Source organism: Botryllus schlosseri, chromosome 13 (genome assembly GCF_051294905.1).
Source record: "Botryllus schlosseri isolate E-star chromosome 13, Bs_hap1, whole genome shotgun sequence".
NCBI classification, from domain to species: domain Eukaryota; kingdom Metazoa; phylum Chordata; class Ascidiacea; order Stolidobranchia; family Styelidae; genus Botryllus; species Botryllus schlosseri.
The window spans coordinates 10,841,798-10,868,074 of NC_137248.1; the positions used below are offsets into that span (position 1 = coordinate 10,841,798).

The following is a 26,277-nucleotide window of genomic DNA, read 5'->3' on the forward strand; positions in this document are numbered from 1 at the left end:
GTATCAAGCACCATGATCATATTTCATATCGATATTTTTATAGGAATATAGTGTACTCGTCATCCGCAATGAACGAGTTACTTGTCGTGATTCTTGCAATTGCGTCAACGCACTACGTGGCAGCAGGTTGGTGTATTCGCGAGTTTTTGCTCATGGTTTTGGATTTTCGCATACATTGTTCTTGATAGATCCGTGCAATGTGAATTTTGGTGGATGCGACCAGACAAACGGCCTGTGCTGGGGAACTGGACAAGACACTCATTATTGTACATGCAAAGCAGGGTTTCAAGAGATGTCAGGTTCCCGGCACACATGCGAAGGTACAGTTCAGCCTCATTTGAAACTTCTTGCAGCCCAGATATAGACTAACGGCATCATAACACAACAACGAATATTTGATATCCTACTTTTCATTATGTTTGTTTGTTATATTCACCTTCAACATGACCTCCAAGTAACCTGGTCCAGAAAGAAAAACGCTCCCAGATCTCCCGAAATGGTTGATGCAATCACCAAATGTTGATTTAGACCTGGCCAAAATCATTAAAAAAAGGTATTGTTGTTGTTGTTTTGTGGCATTCATGGTGTTTGTCGACTACTATGGTCATTTACACTAGGCTGATATTCTTCATTTTTTTTCCGCAACTGCCGACTTATGGCACGGCCAACTTCTAGGCTTTTTGTAAGAAACCCTTGTCACATAAACCCATTGTCCCGGATTTCATATTCGAACGCTATAACGATGCCATTGAGTATATACACTGACGGGTCTAAATCAACAGAAGGAGCTGGTTATGCGTTTAGTAGCCCGTCGCTGATGATAAACTTTTCTCAACCTTGTTTGACCCCATAAAGTCAATCTTTTCCATAGAAGCACAAGTCATTCTCCACGCTCTAAAACGGATCTGCCAGAATGGTTCAAACCATCAAATATATATAGGTGATTCTCTCAGACAGCCTGAGCGTACTATCCGCTATGGCCAACTTGCAGTCACAGCAAACGTAAAATGTTATATTTGAATGTATAGCCGCTCGCTGAATCATGAGATTAGGAAAGGCGCCATCGTTGTCCTGGCCCGGGTTCCGGGAGAAGCTGATATAGGCGGTAACGAGCTGGCCGACAAATTGGCTTGTCAAGCTGCCATGACCGAGAGCGAAAATTCCCATCCTCAGACATTTCCAGAGGAAATTAACCATACTGAAGTGAAAGCCAAAGTACTGTAGAGCGACCTGGAACGCCGAATATCAACGAAATCAGCAAGGAGCGCACTATCGATCATTGACTGATGGCCACTTTCCACCGATGCATCAGCATCGGCATAAGGACCTCAGTGCGGCAACGCAACTGAGCCTGGAGACGCTGGTGCGCGCCGGCGAGTGAAAGTTATCTGTTCTTGGTAACGGGCAAAAACCTTGACCAGTGCTCTGTCTAAGACAGGGTTTCCCAACGTGGACGATTTTGAGAAAGAATGCGGCGAAAATACCAAACGGGGCGACTATAGGGGGCGATAGGAGGCTAAAATGCTATAACGTCTAGTGAGATATATTTAATTAACACGGACAAAAATGCACGTGAAGACGGCTTATTCTGCATATCACGCGAAATGTTCCGTAATTATGGATGGGGGGGGGAGGGGATTTGAGTTGAGACTGATTAGGGGCAATGAGTCAAAAAAGGTTGGGAACCGCTGGTCTAAGTGAATAAATCCAACTGATCACCGATAAACGATGGGAGTAACTGGTAGCCCTTCGCATCAATCAGTACCAAAGAAGTAGCTCTTGATTTCAAGAAGGTTGGTGAGTCTAGGGATGGTGTGAACCTCTGAAAGGTTCAGGTTCGTGTGAACGCGAACCTTTTTGAAAGGTTCTGTGTGAACACGAACGTGAACCTCGTGACGTCATATTGCTAATTCCAACCCTATCTTCCAATGAAGTGATAGCCTATATTAATGTACATTGTACACGATACCTAGCGAAGACTCGGTCCACATAATGTCACAATGCTGAAGAACATATTGGCGTTTTAAACGTCGCTAAATGTATCAACCGCAGTTATCGAAGGATATAATAATTGCATAAAATCAAGACATTCCGTCGCTTTGCCAACAATTTCGACGAGAACTTACCAAGGAATATAAGCTTACTCTTTCACGGTCTTAGCCAAACCGGACAGTGTGTTCGGAGTCTTGTTGTTCGTAGTCTGTTCGAAGTATTGCTATATTTATATTGAGCAGAGTGTACAACCGGTCTCTATACTCGCTACCGATACCACAAACAACAACAAGTTATGCAGCAGTAGCAAGCACCTTAATCGCACGGATTTGGTTTAAATGATAGGCTACAGTAAAGATATGAAGTCAAGATTGACTCCGTACGCCCGTTCAATTTTTTACATCAGAAGACGATATCAATGTCATTGATTGGTTGAATAAGCATCATGCGCTGATTACGTATATATCGCTCGTGATGTTGTGTGATTGCGAGTCAAGCTCACAGCAGAGAGTCACTAAATATTCACAAACGAAAAGCTGGGTTTTCCGAGAAAATTTTTGCAACAAAGCAAGTAAAACTGCTAAGGTTGTCGAGGTGCATGCCGCATGCTCGTTTAGGGTTGATTTTTTTATGCTGCCAGCACCATGCATGGAGTGGCCCGCAGTTGAAATGCAACAAATTTTAGTCAGAGATCTTATAATGGAGTGAAAATTGCAATTTACCAAAAGGTTCACAGTGCAGAACCTACCAAGGTTCTGTTGTGAACGCGAACCTCTAAATTTCCGAGGTTCACACACAGAACGCGAACGTGAACCTCACGTTCACACCATCCCTAATGGTGACCCATGTCCCACATAATGATTCCATATCTGCCAACCTGCAGCCGTTTGAGTGGTTTTTATTCAAGCATGTACATAAAATATCAATAATTTCATATAGAAAATCTTTCCCTCTTCATCGGGTCATCTCGTCTCAGCCGTCGCCGAATTTGGATTTGTAGTCGCTGGAGTCGATGTCAAATTGTAGTCGTGGTCGTAGTAGGATCCGCCGGTATGTGGCGCTCGTTTGCGTTTGTGGATTGGGTTGGGTGTTGGGTATTCGGTGCGGAGTGGTGGTGGGGTTGGGGAGGTAGGGGTGGGTTAGATGGGTTGGGGACGGGTCTAGGGGGTGGGGTAGAGTGGGATTGGATGGGAGGTTAGAGTGGTTGGGATAGGTTGTGGGTGGATTATTTGGGTTTTGTGGGTCGATAAATACGATACGGTTTATCTCGTTTTATCGGTGCGTTCAGTGGGCTCGCTTAAATTTTTCTGTATATTTTACTTCTTATATCGTTGATGCGTTGGTCAATATTTTGGGCGTATTCATTTTGGATGTCGAGTGCATTTTTCTATTCCCACACAAGGGTTTTCACGTTCATAAAGGCTTTTATTATGGTCGGAGCTTGCGGTCCGTCGTATACGTTGCGCATTATCTCGTCGGGTGTAGCGTCGATAGTCGTTTGCAGGTCGTTCTCGAGATCCTGTATTACAAGAGAGAACAGTTTTTTGTAAGTTGCACATTCTGCGAAGGTATGGCGCAGAGTATCTTCTGCATGTTGGCAGAATTTGCATTTGTTTTTCAAGTGGGCGTCTTTTCTTCGTATCCAACCCGCGTTGGTTTTTCTGGAGCCTGTAGAGCAGGGGTGTCAAACTCAAATTGCGTCGCGGCCGGATTCCAGCCTTCAGATCGCCCGCGGGCCGGATCATTCAACTGATTTCCAAATGTTACCTTGTGTCCTTGCTTTTCACTTGAATCCTTAATTGTAAAACATTTACGGATCATAGGGGTTCTATTCCAGCAAGCCGCAACACCTCCATTCGCGAACAACGATTATTGTCCGGTTGAATACAGTTAAGAGCCGATAAAATAGTGGCGCTAAAACGATATAAGTTGGCATATTTCTATGCTCCCTTCTATGCTCCCTTTGTCGTAATCTGCCGTTAGCCCCGCGTGTCTGCGGTGAGGAATACAAGATATTTAACTGTAACCGCAGTTTAATTAAATCGCAAGTCAGGTTTCACTGCCCAAGTCCTATATAGGATGGGAAGTGACACAGCAGTGCGACCATGGATATTTGAATTATATATTTGTGTAACCAAAACATGTTCCATGTAAATAGCACATAACGGTGCCGCATTGGCGTCTTCACTTCTGTGAATATCTACTTTTTGGTGTATTTTTCCATAAAACTCTAACTCAGTTTCAACTTTTTGACTTCTCGAATTGGAGAGAGTGAAAGCATAGCGGCATAGTCGGTGGTTATAATGTGGCCTATGAACAATGAACATGCTCGGCATTCGCTGCCTTGAGGGAATATGTAATGAAAATATTTCCTGCAAAAAATTTCATCATTTGGTAAAAATGTGCTGGATAATATAGGAATTTCTCAGTCTACTCAGAATTGCTTTGCGGAACGGATGACATCTTCTGGCGGGCCGGATGCGGCCCGCGGGCCGTATGTTTGACACCCCTGCTGTAGAGTAACTCTCAGTGTTAATGCGACACGAGATCTCACGTGGCTTGTTGTCAATGTGATCTTTGCAGCCCGGCCCACTTTTAGGCTTTTGCAGGACACTTCTTACGCGGATCAGATGGCGAGGATGAGCCTAGATAGCCTGCGTGAGAAGATTGCTAATGTGATAAAAAACAGGTCGCCAACTTAATAAGCTAATCTTTTAGGTTTTATATATTTGCGAATTTTGTTCTAAGAGAATCTGCACCCCCAATCACGAATGTAACCCTAATGTGCCTCACCAGTCACGAAGCTCACCTCACGTTACAGGTCCATACGAAAGTTTTCCGATGATAATGGGAATCCATATTAACTGGATCACATATCCCTATCTCATTTATATATCTAAACCCCAGTTTTATATGATTGGTTGAACGCGTTATGCGCAAGTGACATACTTTAAAGTGGTAACTATTACGACTATGGAACTAACACTAGGGTTACCATATTTTGTAAATCTGTAAAGAAGACACTTTTTCAAAATTTTCAGACTTGCAACACCGGAGGAGAATTCTGAAAAAATGGTGATAAAGGTCATTTCCGGCTCAAAAATACAGTTTTTCTTTCACATTATCAGTTGGCTCCCGAAATAGCCGCCGAGGCGTTACTTTAGTGCTAATTTACTGTATATCACTCGGATTTCACCCTGTATTTAAACAAAATTCTCAAAAAAGAGGATGAAATCTCAAAAAAGAGGACATTTGGGAGTCCTCCGAGGAAACTTTCAAAAATTTTAAAAAAGAGGACGTATGGTAACCCTACCTAACACCCAGGGTTGTAATGACTCGAGTCGCGAATTTTCGGTGAATTGACTTGACTCGAGTCATTTTATTCAAAATAGAAATTGACTCGACTCGAGTCAATTTGTGGACTGGCTCGACTTGTACTAGAGCAGGGCTGGCCAACCTTTTCAGCCAACGGGCCACATTTGATTGGCGAATTTTTGCGCGTGCCACTAGCTGCGCGATGCGCGATTTTTTTTTTTGAAGTTCATAGGTCAATAATATTGTCACTTGACTATGTTGTGGGCCTGTTGTATATCACTGGGCTAAGTTTGCGAGGATTGGGCTATTCGGCGCATGGACATATCGATATCGAAAGATGCGACCAACATGCGTCAATCATTTCGTGCCTATAGTTTTCATAGTCGACGGTCTTACTGCGAGCGCAAACGCAATGTCGCATATGTTGAACGACACTTTGTCTCGTAATCGCGAATATAGTTAGACTCAATCTGATACATTAGGTGTTCTTCCATTTTCACAAAAGGGCAACGATATTAAAAACAAGAAATCGAGTGACAACATGTTGTGCCAAGCTTGTAGAAAATTTTTACCTTTGATAAATCTATCGCAAATTATCCTGCTTTATTGTAGTGTACCAATATGTGAATGGCTGATGGATCAGTCAATGCGTCGGAACTAATATTTTAGTCATCACATCTCAAGTGTTACGGCCAGACTAATCAAATTTTTGGTTGGCCTTGCAAGTTCACAATCTGTGCAATCCATTTTTGATGATATTAGAAATTTCGGAAATTACCTGGCGGGCCACTCAAAACCTTCTCGCGGGCCATATGTGGCCCGCGGGCCACGGGTTGGCTAGCCCTGTACTAGAGTCATTGTGCATGACTCGGACGAAGTCATATGACTCGAGACTGGGTCTACCAAGACAGGCATTTTATTGTAATTTCGAAGAATAGTAAAGTTATCACACTAATATTATTTCGTCAATCAGTACTGGTACTTCAAAACGCTACCAGAAACTGTTAAAAGTGAGGAAAATGAGTATATTAACCTATGAACGGGAAGCATTCGATATCACCGAGCAGAATTGTGAAAAGTGGGTTTAACAAGATATTAACTCTGAACTGAACAGTCAACACAATGACTTGGACTCGGACTCGAGAGTTAAAACACGATGACTCGAACTCGACAGTCTAATCAGTACTCAGTGACTTGGACTCGGACTTGACTCGGTGGTGAATTGAAAATGACTCGACATGAATCGAGTCAAACTATGAAAGTGAGATTAACTTGTGACTCGGAACCTTGTGACTTGGTTACAACCCTGCTAACACCATTGTAATTTAAAACGCCATAGGTCGTTTCACAAAAGTTCATCTCTCTCTCAGCTAGCATATCTTATGTTGCAGATGTCAACGAGTGCCAGGTAAATAACCCCTGCGGTCCAAACGCCATTTGCCGGAACACGGTGGGGAGCTTTATGTGCGAATGCAGATGCGGTTACGTGCTCGACTACACGCGCACCCGATGCTGTAAGTATGAAAATATGCTTTCCTGCTTGATGTCCATTCAATTTACCCGCATGACTAACTAAATTACGGGCTTCCTAATGGCATTGCTTCGATTAGTGATACAAAATTGTCGGTGATCCTCTACTGCAGTGCTCCTCAACAGCTGTGTGCTAGTGGACTGATCTATCCGCCAACTCTGGTTTCAGTCTTGCTATTATTTTATGATATAGCTATTAGCAAATTTAGGCCGTAACTTCCAGACAACCTTTTGATTGAAGTTTATTTTACATTGATACTATGATCAATAGAATATAACTGTTACAGATTATAACTCTAATCGTCGATGCTAACACAAAACACACGTCCGTAGTTTGATACATATGATCCTAAATTTTCAACTTCTTATTATATACTTTCAGTGAATGCCACTCAAATCACTGATATGTGTACCATTCCGTCGAAATGCGAGCCTGTTAGGAAAGGAGTTTTCCCACGCCGAGTAGATTTCGATACTACTAATTCAGCGAACTACAAAACAAGTTACAGACTCTGGAAGTTTGCCAGGAAGCCTGTAAACACTGAGTAAGTCTTCGTTAGTTAGGATTTTATTTTCGTATCGATGGATAGCTTACTCTCCATGATACCAGCAACAAGACACAATATATGGTAATTTGGTAGAATCTGTGATTCCAGTGAATTGTCTGTCATTTCTCCATTCCAAGTTCGAATAGTTCAGTTGATGTCGATAGGAGGAAAGAGAGTTTTCTTCGTGATAGACAATTGCTGGCCTAATGCGGGGAGCTTTGAAGCTAAAATCTGTGCCTAACTGGTATACTCAGCAGAAACCGAGTCATCGATAAACCTGTCGCCTAATAAAGTGTTAACTGTCTTCATTTTGATTTTGTGTAATAATTTTGGCTAGTCGGTATGGGTGAAATTTTCGCAAAAATAAAAGTGAGGATGCTTCTCAAAAATGTTGAAAACCAATGGAAAAGTTAATTGTCAGAGCATTATTGGAGTGATTGAACAACGAAGATTGAAAAAAAAATATCTGTGACGCAATAATGTACAACTTGTGATTTATGTGTCAAGTCGTCTTTGTCGTCAACTCGCGCCGGGCAAAATCGAGTACCTGAGTGATTCGATTCTGAATCACGTATTATGCTTCGAGTCGAGTATTCGAGTATCACTCATTATGACGTCATAACAGAATGTAATATGTCAAAGGTCAAATTTATACCTTTCATGCCACAACAAAGAATGTAATGCATGTTATCCATCACATTAAAGACGCTTTGGTATATTTTCGACCATACCGATTTCATTGCATTTCGTGACAAGGTTATGGGATGAATATGACCTCGGAAATGTGGAATTTCACGTAACGTTGGTAGTTTTGCACTATGTTTCATATGCTTCAATGCGGTCTATCATGGATATAAGCCTTTTACACTGGAAAATAGTATCAAAACTATAATTCTCGTTGATAAATTAACTCTCAGTGGCGAGAAGCGTGTAAATCCAGTACTCGAAAAGATCGTCTTTTACTACTCGATTCAGATTCGAGTACTAGAATCATGGTGCTCAGCCCTAGTCGTGACTGAATCTTGATTTTGCAGCACATTGACTTGTTCTTGCGAAGAAGGATTCGTTTTCAACATTTGCGGTTACTGTGAAGACAAAGATGAATGCCTGGGCAGTAAGTGTGATCGCCAGAGTCCGTCCCCCCGTCCGTTCGTCCATCCTGCCATCCAACCGTCCATCCATTCAATTTTCAATCAAGTTTCTATTTTAGCTCGATGTTTATTCATATACTCATGTACAATGATACGGCGGATTTTTCACCCCGTTGTCATGACAATTCCGCTCATAAAATTGATGCGAGCATTTCCCTAGACTATATGTTCTGCTTCACAAAATACAAAGTATATGAGTAATTAGTTTAGCCTAAAAAACTTGACGGGAATTAGTGTACAAATAACCACTTGAGTAAATAGGCAAAATCAACTTTGGTGCTTCGAAAACCTAGAACTACTGGACACTTCTGATTTTTTATATGTATGATCTAGCCATATGCTGACGGCGACATAGAAGATTAGAATGGAATAGGCTTGTGCCTGCGCCTTCTGTTGTGAATGAGTATAGAAGGCTGTACGTAAATTATTTGACGAAAAAACACCTTCTCTAAAACAGCCTATACTTGCCTTTGTAGATCCTTGTACCGGCGAAAACATTGAATGTGTAAATACTGAAGGCAGCTACTACTGCCAATGCAATGCAGGCTACACACTTGGTCCATGCGGTACGAAATGCTATGGTAAGTGAAAATCATAGTAGCATACTCCGTCGGCTCTAATATATATATAGGCTATATGGGTAGGACTATGACGTTTGGAATTATTTTTGCAGGACCAGGCGAAAGTGTTCCAGCTCAATGTGAGTAGATTTTTGGTATAGCCTACAAATATAGGCCTGCACATTTTCAAAATACATCGTATACCAAGGTTAATCCCTATATCTGGCGGCCGTTATTGAACTCTCAATCTTCGAGAAATGTGCTTCTCTTATTAACACTAATTTCCACTCTTCACTGATACCAAGTCGACAGAGGAGTGATTGCCAAACCTTTTCAGCTTGTGGTAAACTATAAAAATAATAAAACACTCCCGGCACACCTATATAAGAATAATGTAATGAATGCACTGTCTGGGGTGCCGCGAAAGATTTCTACGAAACTTTGAAATTATACGAAAAATAATTCTAGTCTATAGCAAACGATCAATCATCTATATCGGACTCGATGTGAAGTTTGTACATTTGACAAATCAAAATTGCTGCCATGCATGCAATCAATATCCCCCGTCAATTCGCTGTACCCGACATATCGCATGCTTTGAAGACTCAATTGATTGTTAGGTTGTAGGGTGACGGCACTGCCGTTAAAATATAGGCATGTAGCTCAGCGTCATGTTACCGGCGACGAATTTGAGAATTGAACTCTCGAGGTCTGGCTATCCTCACGCGTGCTACACGATCTGCGTGAAAATGCCTTTGGCATTTATGCATATGCCGTCTCTGCATTCGTTAGTGGCGATCGCACCTGATCTCTTCGATGCGATGGTCAATTACATCGACAATGCGGAACTGTGAAGAGTTTATTGTCAAACAAATCATATGAAAGCCTAAGCGCAGCCCGAAGTTTCTGTGACGTCGTAAATCGTTACTAAATCAAAGTGAACCCATTCACATTCGTTTGAATACGCCCTGCTAGTTGTAATCACGTAGGAGAGAGAGAGAGAGAGAGAGAGAGAGAGAGATTCTGGCCCGAGGAAAACGACGAATTTTTTTCAGTAATCTATATGACGGACGCTTTAGTTACAATAGTTTACTTTTGAAAATATTAAAATGGAGAAGTTTATTTTGAAAGAAAGGAAGTCAAGCGGTGATGAACATTGCAGTGAAGAAAGGAGATTTTTCGGAAGTGGTGGCACATTAGAAAAGAAGGCTAGACAGCACGCCTAATATCTTGCGACAGTCATCGAAATATGGGCATCCCTTGATGTGATGATGAATGTACCAGATTGCCATATTCTGTTATGCAAAATTGTCACATGAACCTAAGGTGCCAAGTATATTGAAAGGGATTTTTTTTAAAAGCGTAGACACTTTTCTGATAAACCGCCGAGATTTCTTAAAATCACTATGCCACCAGCCCAAAAAGGTTAAGAATCACTGACATGAATTATAGTATTTCTGCGAAGGTTAAGTCAACTTTATTCCCTAGATTTAGTGTTGCTACATTCCTTGGACGGATACAGGACAGACACAACACTAGGCATCACTAGCCTATACTGTAACTGTCATGTGGAAAGTATTTAGAGTATGGCTGCTACGCAAAGCCGTCTCTACCATTCTATCAAGTCCGCACTGTATGGAACAGTCATGAAATATATATTGTTTTATAATTATAAATTTTAATCGGGGCGTAACCAAGGGTCGAAAGGCGCTCATGCCACCTATGTATCTTCCTCCTTGACATTGCGACGTCAGTGGACACAATGGATATTCATGACGCCACGTCACTAAAATTCCGCCTCTCCCAATATTTCATCCTGACTACGCGTATATAAATTTAAAGGTTATAGACGACTTGTTAGTACATGACTATATATCGGTGGGTTCGAGTATTTATATCGATCTCGTAGAGTCCTCATTACATCACAAGCTGCAATCTGGTCACTGCCGATAAAATACTTATTTTTTTAAATTTGGAATGGTAGTCTCTCCTTTTTATTTTTATTGCTATTATTTTCATCATAGATATCTCGTTGATAAATGTGCTCAATTAGAAGTGATTTTTTGTATATCCGATTTGCTCATTGATTCTCGTATAACTCGATTCTCGTTGAATTTGTGTTATCGCGTAACCGCCATTTATGGCCATTTATGAGTCTTTCTTCTCTATTCTGATATTTCATCGTTATTTCATACACGACCTCATTCCTTCGTATACAATTTTAATTCCATTGACCGTGATGCAAAAGGCCCGTAGGCGATAAACGCCAAATATTTTTGTTTAATTATCAACAACTACATCACAATATTCGATCTTATTTAAAAGATGTCAAATTTGACCCGACTTCTTTTCAGGCAACCCCTCAAACCTCGGCTCGCTGATCAGCGCAGGTAAATCAGTATAGATATATAGTATAGTATAATACGGAACTTATTATTGAGTTCATACACAATTCAACCTGTCATTGAACTCGTATTAGGCACCGCACTAATCTATTTCTGGCGGATGTACAGTAGGGCTCTTCAAAAATGACTTTTTTTCTCAAATCGTACTGGCTACTTGATAAAATTGTTAGGTTACCTAATTTAAGCCTACACACAAAATTTGGTTCAATTCCAGCCAGTAACCGCTTTGCTACAGGAGAAGAAAGATTCTATTCATTATATAAAAATAAATGATGAAAAATTTGAAAATTTTCTGTTCACCCCATGAAAGTGTTAGGCTGTCTATAGAAACGATGCTCACCAAATTTGGTTCAATTCCAACCAGTGGAAGCGGAGTTATTGCCATCGAAAAATTTGGATTTGAATAAAATAGTATTTACGGTGAGCACAACGATAATAAATAAACAAAGAATCGGTCACCGTAAATACTATTTTATTCAAATCCAAATTTTTCGACGGCAATAACTCCGCTTCCACTGGTTGGAATTGAACCAAATTTGGTGAGCATCGTTTCTATAGACAGCCTAATACTTTCATGGGGTGAACAGAAAATTTTCAAATTTTTCATCATTTATTTTTATATAATAAATAGAAACTTTCTTCTCCTGTAGCAAAGCGGTTACTGGCTGGAATTGAACCAAATTTTGTGTGTAGGCTTAAATTAGGTAACCTAACAATTTTATCAAGTAGCCAGTACGATTTGAGAAAAAAAGTCATTTTTAAGAGCCCTTGTACAAGCTAAGACCGGATATGATTTCTGTTTTAAAACCAAATTGAAATTGTATTTACAGGATTAGCATTCCGAACGTATGTTAGACCGGTACTGATAAAAGACTACAGAAAATGCGCATCAGGACGCCGGATAGGGGAAACCGTACGAATTTACAATGACAAAACCAAATCTGTTCATTTGCGGTAAAGTATTTCGTCTATTCAGAGCATACAGCGATTGAGCGTAGACAGCAACCCTGTTCCTGATATCGTTGTGACTTGGGTGTGCGGAACTGGCAGTTCCAGCGCGCAAAAAAGCATCCTGAAAAGTTACGCCGGAGGAGAAGGTAATGCTAATTGGAAGGAAATCAATAAGTCACTGGATGCCGAAACTAGTTCGCGCTAATCCGCTCCAGGAATTTTTCTAAACGATGACCTAACTTTTCTCGCCACAGACTCGACACGGCGAATCCGAAATTTAGGTATCCGTTGATCAAAAATAGGGAGTACTTTCACTTAAGGCGATTTGCAGGCCCCGAACTTCTGCCACGTTATTTCCTGCTCCAAAGTCGAGGTTTATTTGAACTCCTCATAAATCCACTTGATCTGGCATAGGCCTACCTATAGCAAAATTTACTCGAGCCTTAAGTCGTCAGTTATTGATCATGATCAAGCACGCAAAATGGTGTAAAGTTACCATAGGAGTCGAGCACCACGAAATAAAATCTAAACCAAGGTTTTCAGTTTTCAATCAAGTTTCTATTTTAGCTCGATATTTATTCATTTATGAGCTGACTAGAAAAACATAGAAATACGCGACTCATAACAGTTGAATACGAAAAAGATGATTTGGCGGGATGGACATGGTCCGTTTTTCGGCAACTAATGGCCACCCTTGTTACAGTTGGTGTCTGAAAGAACCGATTCTTGGTGCAATGACACTGTCGCATGGCAGAGAGTTCCATATGCTAACCACTCGTATTAATAACGAGTATTTGTGACGGCCAGTCACTGAGAGCAAGAGGTGGATATGATTACAGCAATTGGACCGCATACTAGAATATATGTTCCTCGTTACGAAGTGCTCAAAATTCAACTGCGAGAGGTTTTGATAAATATTTTATTTCATGATTAGGCCAATTCTCAATGCCACCACTGAGGGTCGTGTTATTACTGCGGCCATGCAGTGCAGAGGTTTACCTGATGCTAAAATATGCTTTCGGAAGATTAATATCTGTATTCCGATTTTTTGTCGCGCAACCCACCTTTGAACACTTGTAATAGTAGTTCAATATCCGCAGTGAATCTCCGAACTGGTTTTGAAAGTTTTTATTTCCCGATACGAAACAGACCCGTCGCCGGTCGGTCACAATTTTCACCACAATGGGCTGACTCTCAGCCTAACTATGTGCGTATAACTTGCCCCAGCAGTTTTCCTAATCCCAGATGTGTATTACCGAAACTACTGTGGTAATTGAATCCGGTTTGCATATCAACATCTAATGAACAAGCAATTAAGCGTCGATGTATATTGCAGCGTCTTGGGAACCTTGGAGTTGTTGGACTGTATGCAAAGCTACCTGTTGGGGCGGTTTACAAACTAGGATGAGAAAATGCAAAAACGGACTGCCCGGAGTTGGAAAGTGCAACGGTCCAGGTTCTCAAAAGAGGTCGTGCTATACTGGAACACGTTGTCGTAAGTAAATTTCATTGTATATTTTTTAAACCATGTTTAATATCATTATTGTGCATGGGCCATGTCCAATTTCGCTACATGCGCCTATTCACATGAGAAATAGGCATACTGCAAACATATTAATGCCACGATTCCCAATTTGCATTTATTCACTGGGCGCAATATATGGACGGGAACTTCGGCCAAGAGGTTCTATGGGAGGCGATCTTTATGGAATCGCGATCCGTGTTGTCTAAAACGTTTTCTGCCTTGGTGTGTCTTTTTGGCGTCGGAAAACTGGTACCTAAAAATCCCGCTGGTCCCCAACCGCTGGCAGCACAGACGAATACAGTTAGATTCAATATTGTACATCATATGCGTAATTGAATTTAGATCTATTTTTTCAATTTAATTTTGTGCTAGTCGGGATATTAATTCCGTTTTCATTTTTGGCACCGAGTAGGCTACCATCTAGTGGATTTCCAAACCCAAAGTTTTTCACGGCTATATAGTAGGGATGGTGTGAACGTGAGGTTCACGTTCGCGTTCTGTGTGTGAACCTCGGAAATTTAGAGGTTCGCGTTCACAACAGAACCTTGGTAGGTTCTGCACTGTGAACCTTTTGGTAAATTGCAATTTTCACTCCATTATAAGATCTTTGACTAAAATTTGTTGCATTTCAACTGCGGGCCACTCCATGCATGGTGCTGGCAGCATAAAAAAATCAACCCTAAACGAGCATGCGGCATGCACCTCGACAACCTTAGCAGTTTTACTTGCTTTGTTGCAAAAATTTTCTCGGAAAACCCAGCTTTTCGTTTGTGAATATTTAGTGACTCTCTGCTGTGAGCTTGACCCGCAATCACACAACATCACGAGCGATATATACGTAATCAGCGCATGATGCTTATTCAACCAATCAATGACATTGATATCGTCTTCTGATGTAAAAAATTGAACGGGCGTACGGAGTCAATCTTGACTTCATATCTTTACTGTAGCCTATCATTTAAACCAAATCCGTGCGATTAAGGTGCTTGCTACTGCTGCATAACTTGTTGTTGTTTGTGGTATCGGTAGCGAGTATAGAGACCGGTTGTACACTCTGCTCAATATAAATATAGCAATACTTCGAACAGACTACGAACAACAAGACTCCGAACACACTGTCCGGTCTGGCTAAGACCGTGAAAGAGTAAGCTTATATTCCTTGGTAAGTTCTCGTCGAAATTGTTGGCAAAGCGACGGAATGTCTTGATTTTATGCAATTATTATATCCTTCGATAACTGCGGTTGATACATTTAGCGACGTTTAAAACGCCAATATGTTCTTCAGCATTGTGACATTATGTGGACCGAGTCTTCGCTAGGTATCGTGTACAATGTACATTAATATAGGCTATCACTTCATTGGAAGATAGGGTTGGAATTAGCAATATGACGTCACGAGGTTCACGTTCGTGTTCACACAGAACCTTTCAAAAAGGTTCGCGTTCACACGAACCTGAACCTTTCAGAGGTTCACACCATCCCTACTATATAGACCTCACAATGATGTTTTTTTTTCGCTTTTTCACTTATTGGGTTCCAAAATTCGCAAATGGGGGACGGAGCAAAATGGGAATCACCACTGTGTTAGGCGCTTCAATGTGCATAATCCTCCTGCTGCATGTCTGCTACCTCGGACAATTCTGGTGTTTTGAGCAGTGAATTTACTAAACAATACTATCTAGTGGTCGGGCACAGCACCACTTGAAAGTAATACAGATAGACGCTTAACAGCCGGTTCACATTAAAACGTAAATCTAACCGTTCTCGCGGCAGTAAAAGAAAAACGAAGTTTCAAACTCAAGACCATACACAAATGTTAACTCCAACTACATGCTAAGTAAAGACCCAGACCGACCAAGAATACTGGGGTCTCGGTTCCGAGCCCTGAATCCTGACAAAGGCATTGACACTTGACAAAGGACTGGACATGTATGATATGACCTAACGTGGGTAATATTCGGGGCTGATTGTCCATTCGTGTCAAGATCTAAAACACAGGGATCAAATGAGAAAGGATAAAAATAACAGTAATACATGCAGATACCAGTATACCACCACTATATATACGCCTAATGTAAGCCTACATCGCACACTGATTTTGTTTAACATTAACACTCGCGATTTTGGTGCCTATTATGGCGCACATTCCCTTAACATATAACGGACTTGGTTTTCTACGGATACGGCTTGTGAGCTGATGTGAATTGTATGCACGCACAAAGAGTAGCGATGAAATTACCGTTATAAAAAGGGGGTTAAATATCAGCCCTAAGCCCCTAACCATAATGGAGATTGATCGGTAGATCTCAGTAGCACCGATATTTGGACAGAGGATCACGCTTCATGCATTGTCAGAATGTGACCAGTGAGCAATCCTGGTCTTGTGGCTGAATGCGAGAAATTGATGGTTACGATAATAACATTTCAATGTAGCAGTAGACTGCAAGTAATGTTTCATGCATGTATACAACAATTCCAGCAATGAGGACGCGGAAGGACATCACCAACTTGACAGCGACAGAGCAAAACGACTTCAATCAAGCGATGAGGAGATACAAGGCAGATAATTCTACTACCGGTTTTCACAACGCAGGTCACCGCCCCTTACATCCGATCAACAAGCTAATATTCGTATATTATATTCATTGCATCTATACGTTTACAGCATCTGCACATGGATGGCCCCGACAATGCAATCGTCAATCATGCTTACCTGGCGGAGCTAATTTGGAATTTCTCGCATGGCACAGATCTATGCTGTTGAATTTTGAAGAAGGCTTGTCAAGGTAAAATAGTGTGTTGATAGCGACCTTATTGTCGCGCTTTGATACGCTGCCTTCAATTATATAGATACCTCAGAGATAAAGAACTGGGTATACCATATTGGAACTGGCTCGCTTTTCCACAAGTACCACCAGCTTTGGGATGGAACAATGTCGCTAAATCCATGGAAAATCCGTTCGCAAATACGACTGTCCTGATTGATAGAGCCGGGACGATGAAAACAAATCAGAGAGACACCACGATATATCGGGTAAAACTATGCATTAGGATTGCTCAAAAATAACTTTTTCCTGGATTCCAGCCATTCACTGATTAAATTGTCAGGTTACCCTAAACAAAGCTGCACACCAAATTTGGCTCAATTCTAACGAGTATAAGCCGCCGCAGAGCCAATTGAAATTTTTAATTTATTAATAAAAATTCAAAATGAAAAAAAAATTTAAATTTTTCTGTCAACCCCATGAAATTGTTGAGTTGTCTTCAAAAACGATGCGAAACAAATTTGACTCAATTCCAACTAGTAGAAGCGGAGTTATTTGAACTTATCGTTGATAATTCTCGGATTATCCTTGATCAACAATTTCATGGCGTTGACGGAAAAATAGAAAGAACAAATCACTTTTACTGTATAAATGTAAATAGCGAAAAGCAAGTATGTTACGAAACATGACGAAAAAGATTTAGAAGTCGCGGAAGATTAGATTTGATTTAGTAAGTACTGCAAGTAGAGGAGAATTATTGATCACTTCGGAAAAATAGACGTTCTTCATAACTGATCACCTCTGGATGTGTTCACTTGCATATTCAATTCATACAAAATATTAAGGGCACATTATATTTTATCGGAACAATATATTAAGATATAGGCTATGTGACCAAGACCATAGGATACACGTCGAAACACCATGAATAAGAAACAACTGCATGAGGCTTGGTATTACGCTATAAAAGCAAGAACACCTTTAATATTCGTACGGTGTTTTACTAGGAGGGATTATCCGATGCTGAGAATTCATGGAAAGGTATCGCGCTTCGCAAGATTGAACCACACTTATGGCACGAATTCGCCGAGTCAGTCGAAAGCGGTCACAACGGACCCCTCATATCAGTTTGCGGCAACGGCAAAAACACACAGAAGTGCAGAATTTCTCTGGGTGAGAAGTTGATCCTATAACTGTCCTATTACATTGGCGGAGCCTGTTCTGTAAAAAAGCACAAAACCCTGATCAAGGGAATGGCTTATACTAATCAGTAGGGCGTTTTTTTTTTACCTATAAAAATGAAAATTTTGACCTAAAAAAATCAAAATTTTGACTTTTTTCGACCTAAAAAATCTGAATTTTGACCAAATTTTGTCCTAACGTATGCAAATTAGGTGTTTTCCCACATAATGTTAAAATTGCACCACTTATCTTCATTTCTGGTTTGAACTGACTGTCCTAACGAAGTAGTTTGGCCTGAAAAAACGTTTTTGGCTTAGAAACGGGCATGTTTTACATGAAAAAAAAACAATATTTTAACGAAATCTGGCCCTATGAAGAATTCCAGTGGTTACAATATGTATTATGGTAGAAATAATTAAAATATTTTGTAGTACAACGAGAGATGCTTTCCTACATTCTTGGGTAGAAAGTGCATGTCCTCACTAAGAAGCTTGTCAAGGACGTTCAACAGCAGCAGTTGTTGGCCGACAACACTCAAGTTGTGCGTACACTGCTGGTGCTGGTGACACACCGTGTTGCTTCATTCTGACAATGTTGTCTACATCACAATTTTTCATCATGCGCTTCTTAATATAAGAATGATGCAATGCACAAGAAGTCTTCCTTCAGTTAGGATATTGCGGTACGTTGACCATAACACCATGTCTACCTATTATTTGTTTTTTTTACCGTTTATGATTCACAATGAGCAGACGATTAGCCGTTTACAACGGTAGGCCTATAAAATAGGCTAAAAGCGGTAAAATATCAAATTATAAGTTCACCGACAGTGCTAAATCAACGATACAAACAAAACGCAGACGTCAAAATGTTTTTAATTTTCTGAAAAATTTGGACAAATTTTGACCTAACGCTACAATTTTGACAAAATTTTGACAAATTTTGACATGTCAAAAAAAAAACCGCCCTACTAATCAGTATTGTCGTACGGTATTTCAGGAAAATTGGATTTCGCAGCGTTCGATCCTTTGTTCATGTTTCATCACAGTCAAGTTGACCGCCAGTGGGCGATAGCACAAAAGAAATTGGAGGACGCAGGAAATGAATCGTGGACGGTACAATCCGCCATCCGGTTGACTGAACCCGCTTCGAACTTTGGGTATGAAATAACCTATTCATTTTTTTTATATCAGCAGGTTATATCACAAACCTCATACATTTTCGGCCAGGTCTTTTTGATACAAAAATTCATAGACCGTAACCGGCATAATGCTAAACAGTTCGCTGATCTCCTAAAATTTCGTCTGCCGAATCCGACCAGTATAGATCAGGGGTCCCCAACGCGGTGTCGCCGCGACATCCAAATGAGTCGCCCGCAGTAGCAGCAGAAAATATTCAAATTAGAGGTTTGATAGTCGAAGCGGAGAAGGGAATATGAACAGCAGTTAAACATGGGTCAGTCGAACATGCGATGCGAACGCAGTTTTCGATCGGGCTTTGCTCGTCTTCGCCCACGCGGAGGCTTAAACGGGAATCTAGTTAATATTCCCGAGTCTTGACGCGGAGATTGGCGCTTCGGCTTGCAGTGCGGCAACGCAACTGAGCCCGGAGACGCTGGTCTGAATCCCGGTGAGTGAGATTTATCTGTTCTTGATAAGGAGTGGGCAGCCGGACACCCTGACCAGAGCTCTGAATGTCTAAGTGAATAAATCCATCTTAGCACGGATAAACGACGGGATTATCTGGTAGCCAGTAGTGCCCAAGAAGTAGCTCTTGGTTTCAAAAAAGGTTTGTGACTCCTGCACTAGATGTTGTTATCCCCCTTCAGGTTGCCCTTGTTTCGTTTGATACCTTTCAAATCATGTTGAAATCATCACACTGAACTGTTTTACATTTGCTCACTTCAACTTATCAAAAGCAACATCTATACGTGTAATTTAATTAAGATAAATCCCAAACGTAATGTACAAGCGGGAAACGCGATGCTCACATACCCCGACAAACTTCAGAAAGTTTATGACACAATGCGAGATACATATACAAGTAGGCCTACAACTAAAATGCACTTGCACGCCACGGGAGTACATCAGGACGTCATTGCAACCCTGCATATATAAGAAAATGTAGATATCGAGCGACTACCCCACTACCGGAACTGACAACAACCGGTTGCCATAGGAGGGAGTAACGAGACCAGCGAAAGGGACCAGCATGCTAAATGTTTTGTAATTGTTCGTAAATTAACATTGTGGAGCATTTTGGAGCATATTTATTCAACTTAGTATTTTCTTCGCGGTTCGTGCGATTTATTTTCACTAGTTTTACATGCTTTTAAGACGGGAGTTTCACATTAGGAAGATTATGAAGGTGACATCAACCTCATTGAACTAATTTTCAGCATCTTGTCTAGTCTATATCATACCACGCCCGTAAAAACGTAGGATAGCATGCCAACATTATAAATGCAAAACTGTTGATGTAGAAGTAGTATTATAGAAACAAGAATATTTGAGTACGTGAAACTAGTTGAAAACCTGCTTCAGTACTGTGAAATAATAGAATACATCGTGGCTGATGACCTCTAGGGGTCGATTACCATACGTCAAGCTCGATAAGACCGCGATCAGTGAAAAACGTTTGGGAAGCACTGCTAAGGATTGAACAAATCTTATGCTGAATGTGCTCATGTGCATGCTGGAATAGGATTCTTAGCTGCCACATGTTTCCATTTCTGTCTCAATGCATTCAGACGTCGACAAATGCCTTTTGGCAACTACACTATCAACCCGTTTCCAAAAGTACAAGCCGTCAACACAATGAGGGATTCGTATTACTATCGAGAACTGACCGGTGTCAGATATGACGACTTGTCTAACGACGGTTATCCAGGTTCTCGATCAACAATAAAGAGCACCAAATATGGCGAGACTGAGCGGTTATTCATAGGTAACATTTAGGATTACGCAGAGCATGAATGGTTGAATACTTATACTACGCTCGAGATTACCGAACCTTGATCTGAGATATAAACCTCAATTACACCGACACAGGCCACAACATTGGCATCGCTTTTTATGTCCTGTTATGTTATCTTTTATTGCTTTTCATTCAGTGTACATGCCTCTTATGTAGGCTTATGTAAGCAAGGGCCACATTTTTCCTCCGGTGGGCCTTAAAGCTATTCGGTAAATTATGAAATTAATGATAAGTGTGGGCTTATCACATCAGCAAACATCTATTAGTATTGCTAAATGAAGTCTATACTTCAAGATTTTATTCACTCATCAGCGAACGATTTATTCAAATTCAAATTGTCTTTAATCTTCACGCGATTAATTGTCACTAGATTTCATGATTTGAACATAGGTCATGAATATTCTTTCCCTCACAAAGTTTTTTTTTTAGATAATAATTTACAGAAGTGAATCTAAGAGTGTTCGCAATGTTGGAAAACTGAATATTCGTAGTATTGCCCGAGGTCGTTAGAGACCGCTGGGACGCTTTAGTCTATGGGTGTGAGACCTGCTGGTGCAAATTTCTCAGCCAAGTCGTCAAAAAAGGCCAGTGAGTTATCGTTTCCGTTCGTCATAATGGAATGGAATGCGATGCTAATTTGCGGAAACACAGTACTTTTCTATACTACACGGCAGGCGTTTTCATCAGCGTTTAAATCCTATCTAATGTATTCTGCAGGGCATTACTTCCAGAGTGATGGCATAAATTATTACGTTAATTACTACGAGGACGACGGTGCCACACCATGTAACAGAATGCCGTCCGCCAGAAGACTTGGGGGAGCATTGCGGCTTGGAACTGATAATCAATTCCAAATAGGTGTCCCCCACCTGACTTTAATCACTGATTGGGTAAGATTTTCAACGATACCTGCGCACAGTGACGATCCGTTGGTCTCAGTCAACAAACGAATAGCGCTCTCGCTGTTGCCATTTCCACTCTTTGTATTCATGTCCAATCTGATCTCGCTATGAAGATGTGGTCTGATTCAAATGCTTGGCACTGTACAGTGTACAGCTGGTTAGTGCAGAGCTTATCTGTAAGTGCATGTTGTAGAACAGTGGTTCTCGGACAGTGGACCCCTTTTCCGCCCTCAAGTGTTAGTTCTCATTTAGCCTGTGGTGTAGGTACGCGACTTCTATAGTTTCAAAGCGAAATCAGTCAGAAGCGGGTGATAAAATACATGGTGGTCTTTTGGAAATCGGTGTCTTCAATTTCATATGAACCAGAGCCAAAATTGTGTGCGTGGCGAACGGAATATTACCGCTGCGACAACGCCATTGGGTATGGCAGCAAGATGGAGCATCCGCCAAAATTGACAAACAGATCTTTCAATGAGCATATGACGTCCAGCCAACCGTTTCTATCCAAAAGCTCATCCTGAAGTTCTACTGGAATAGTTGTTATATCTATAACATGAGGAAATGGACTCCGCGGATAGGTTTCAACTCCTTGATTAAAAAAGAACTTCAGGGATTTTTTATCAAGTGAATGTGAATGTTTACTGACAGCTTTAAATCCAAAAAGTTTTGCAAACGTGGCTACGGTAATCTGATTGACTATTGTAAAGTAGAAAGTAGCGTAAGGCTATGTTTGCGACACTCTCACGAGTGAAATGGTGATAAAACTGGGAGAAATAGCCCCTCTAACATCGTACCTGCATATATTTTTGAAAATTGTACTTCTTTCTACTGTTATTAGTCAATTTGGGTATGTCCCGAAGATGCATAATACGAGTTCGAAGGTAGACGCATTTGATTAACTGTTAATCACTTTAGTATTCTACTTCCAGTCGAAGTAGCTTTGCCGCGTCCTAGAAATCACTACTTCCATCACTTGTAATTGAGTAGAAATTGATGACGTGACGATTTACCCGAGCTTAGGAAATCGCAAATTAGGTTATCATTCCTGGTTCAATTTAGACATTTAGCGGAACCGTGAAAAGCTTCGCACACCCCTGGTTGAGAACCACTGTTGTAGAATAATAATCCGTCGCCAGCCTTGGTTTTGTACTGATCACAATGAGTTCCACCATTATATTTCAAACTGCATTATCCTCACGACCATTTGTGCAGAAACGCCGAAGCCTGGATACGGACATGTCTATAAAGGCTTGCTATACTACCGACCTAGATTGCAGAGAGGACTGTTCCGAAATCAGAGGGCGCGAACAAATCAACTCTATGCCGAGTCCAATGCTAATCTATTACATGCCAAATGCCCGTAAGTTTATCAGTACCCGTAGGGCTACCCATTTTATTTTAGTTTAGTGTGGCACGTTCGGGCGATTCCGATATCTTTTGACTATGTATAGGGTTGCATTTAAAACAAAAATTAATTTAAAACAAACATGTTTAAAACAAGGCCCTTGTTTAAAGCATGTTTTTAATATTTTTGATAAGCCATGACGTCACGAATATTCAATCGTCATGTCATAATGGATTGATATTGACAATTGAAGATATTGAGTAAGTAGCTCCGTTGACGAAATATCTGTACTGTTGCTGTTGGACAGACTATTTTGAGGGTTCCAACCATCCGATATCGATAAACGTCGGCTATATCCGGTGGCAATTGTCCGTAGGCTCATACAATATGTTTTTTGGAAAGTATTTACACAATTATGGCATAATTATACAACTTTAAAAAAACACAATTTTTTTTAAAAGGCCTTTGTTCAACACACTGTTTAAAACATGTTTAAACAAAGTGTTTTAAAACACCGTTTGTTTTAAATGCAACCCTAACTATGTAGCAGAAGGCCGGTCACGAAATTACAACACGCATCATTTGATTACGTGTTCTAAATTTCCCCCAGATTTACAGGTAATCCGGTTGAGCTAAGAGAGGATCAAAAATAAATAGTGATATTTGCAATTACCAATAATATTGACAGAATTCTGATCTGAATTTGAAAATATTCTCGCGCTTGGAGCGACTAGACAACCGTTACATACTGACTTTGTCATAGCATTGAAACTCGCGCTTGCGAGTAGTGTTGAAAAGGCCCGTCGTAAAAGGCCGGTTTGTGGGGCGAAGCTCTCAGAAGTTCCATTGATCAACCTTTGGATGGGACAGACCAACGAATTTTTGAGGTCATGCCCTAAAAGGCCTATGTCACAGGTCATTACAGTACCTTTGGACCGCTGATAACAATCGATACTGTACTTGCAGCGGTTGAAATATACAAATTTGACTGGAGCGTTGGGAGAAGAATGCCGAATTGGTATGTCAATCTTAACGCGAAATCGCAATGGCTCTATTTCTATGGCAACAGGGCGAACGATATAGTTCAGGTAAATTTTATGATTTTTGTGCAATAGTCTGCTACTGTAGGAAATTCGCTTTCATCGATATGATGTCGATCGGGTTAATGTGTATTTCCGGAAGTCAATGACATTGAGCCTGTCGTTACTAATATTGCTGTGTTCTGTGTACTGTATTTTAGTCTATGGCATATTAGATAAATTATAGAGCGCTCGTGGAACACTTACAAGAGATGAAGAGTTGATATAAAAGATGCTTCACTTTCACGTGTCAATGCGATGGATGTTCTTGTTTCTACAAAAACATATAATCGAGCTTGCATTGTTGACCAACACACCCGCATTTTGACAATAATTCCAATCGTTCCCTCTCGTTTAGCTGTTATTCTCGGTCAAAACAGAAAATGCCATGTTCACAAAGCCATGATTCAAATGGCAATGCAATGTTGAATACTGCTGTACTGATCATGAGTAGGATTTGGAAGCATAGATTGCCAAAATTCATCCATTCTTGTAACATCAGCATTCGATATCCTACGGGTCGTTTCGTAGAGCAATGAGATGTTTTTCTCCTGCAGAACGATAGATTGATTCAGTGCTCCTAAATGGATCAACTCCCCATCCAAAGTTGTTAGCAGCGACTAGTTACTAATTGAATCAGGGTGAAAGCCCAATATTGTCGGGGGATGGTTGTAAGGTGACATATGAACATTTGCAAACTGTCGTGTCCTGACGACGACGTCACAAATTTAGGTGCCATAATTCCAAAAATATATGCCGCGATATAGAGGCTATTTTGTCTGGTTGTTATGACGATTTCTCTCGTAAAAAGGTATATACCAACTTATACCACACTATTTTCCACTTTTCAAAATCCACAATAACAAGATTTCGTCTCTTGAAACAGGTGAGAAATTATGATCAGTACCTGCGTTGCGATGGAAGGTTAGGAAGTAAAGCACGACTTGTGGCATGTACGAATGCGAATGGAGACGGCGGGGCTTGCGCCTTACCATGCGGTATTTATTATCTCGTGGATAGAAATCGCACCAACTGCAAGCGTGGATTGAAGATGATCGTCGTATCTCGAATCTCCTAATGTTTTGAACATCCGTATATCCACATGTATTCAACGGAGGACTGGCTTCCGAATACCACGCCTAAAATATAATCATTGTTCTGAAAATATACAGTATGCACAGTTCGTCCAGAGACAGGCGACAGAAATCCTATACTGATCGCCGTGACTCTCTGACCGTGTTTAATAATGTTTCTGACATGCATATTCGCCAATACATGTATTTATTTCAAAAATGACGCAACGATATCAATTGTGAGGCATAGAATAGATGACGTCACGAGAAGACGCCAGTGTTGAGATCAATTCAGTACCTTCGAGTCATAAGTCATCTCGAGTCATTGCACATTTTGACTCGAGTCAAGTCAAGTCAATGGATTTTCGAAGGTGACTCGAGTCAAGTCAAGTCACGAGTTAAGTCACAAGTCGTGGTCAAATTGAAGTTTCAAAGTATGAGAGATGCTTCAAAATCATTAAATTTAGCTAGATATTTTAAACACAGTTTGACTCGCGATCTATCCTGAATCAAATACCGAATAAAAAGTTAAATATAAATTCAAAAAGGCGTTGGATCGCTAGCGCATACGTAGACCTGCTAATAGAATACGCGAGTAAATGTACTAGGTACATCACCATTCTGTGATTATCAGCCAAAATAGAGGATCGAATACGAAACCGCGAGAAGTTGGAACGAATTGACGATGTCATACAGTGAATTGAATACACTACTCATCTACACATCCGTGAGATACAAAGGCACAAACGATATTCGCTCGATTTAAATCATACAAGATGGCTGCTAAAGGTGGCCGCTGCGCCATGTCACCACTACGGAGTCTAAGGATTAGAGATGCATTGCTATTTACACTACTAGTATGGCAACGTATGCTGTAAGCTATGATCATTTCAATATTACAGCAAACAATACGTTCATGTTGCCAAATTTATTCCACTCGAAGCTTCTCGACTGGCTCTCTTCAGGAGCGAATGCCAG

The 26,277-nt window shown here is 40.7% G+C and overlaps 2 protein-coding genes and 1 long non-coding RNA gene across 3 annotated transcripts in view; 2 read left to right on the forward strand and 1 right to left on the reverse strand.

The window, feature by feature from the left end:
* Nucleotides 1-25,541, forward strand: LOC145454457 (uncharacterized). The gene is made up of 21 exons (XM_080332455.1): nucleotides 1-126; nucleotides 189-320; nucleotides 6,699-6,821; nucleotides 7,220-7,382; nucleotides 8,420-8,499; nucleotides 9,013-9,117; nucleotides 9,210-9,236; nucleotides 11,451-11,486; nucleotides 12,332-12,414; nucleotides 12,478-12,598; nucleotides 13,789-13,947; nucleotides 16,457-16,570; nucleotides 16,643-16,763; nucleotides 16,828-17,011; nucleotides 17,750-17,915; nucleotides 18,924-19,083; nucleotides 20,674-20,870; nucleotides 21,618-21,790; nucleotides 23,015-23,162; nucleotides 24,114-24,235; nucleotides 25,113-25,541. Exons 1-21 carry the CDS (start codon nucleotides 69-71, stop codon nucleotides 25,302-25,304), a joined length of 2,664 nt encoding a protein of 887 aa, XP_080188581.1. The 5' UTR covers nucleotides 1-68; the 3' UTR covers nucleotides 25,305-25,541.
* LOC145454493 (uncharacterized) overlaps nucleotides 1-26,277 on the reverse strand; it is a 426,394-nt gene that overhangs the window by 312,648 nt on the left and 87,469 nt on the right. The window lies entirely within an intron of this gene.
* LOC145454176 (matrilin-1-like) overlaps nucleotides 1-26,277 on the forward strand; it is an 88,960-nt gene that overhangs the window by 47,951 nt on the left and 14,732 nt on the right. The window lies entirely within an intron of this gene.

Coding starts and splice junctions, on each gene's coding strand:
- LOC145454457 (XM_080332455.1), top strand. CDS start 69: ATGAACGAGTTACTTGTCGTGATTCTTGCAATTGCGTCAACGCACTAC. Junction 13,948..16,456: donor CTATACTGGAACACGTTGTC/GTAAGTAAATTT, acceptor CAACAATTCCAG/CAATGAGGACGCGGAAGGAC. Junction 17,012..17,749: donor GAGACACCACGATATATCGG/GTAAAACTATGC, acceptor GTGTTTTACTAG/GAGGGATTATCCGATGCTGA.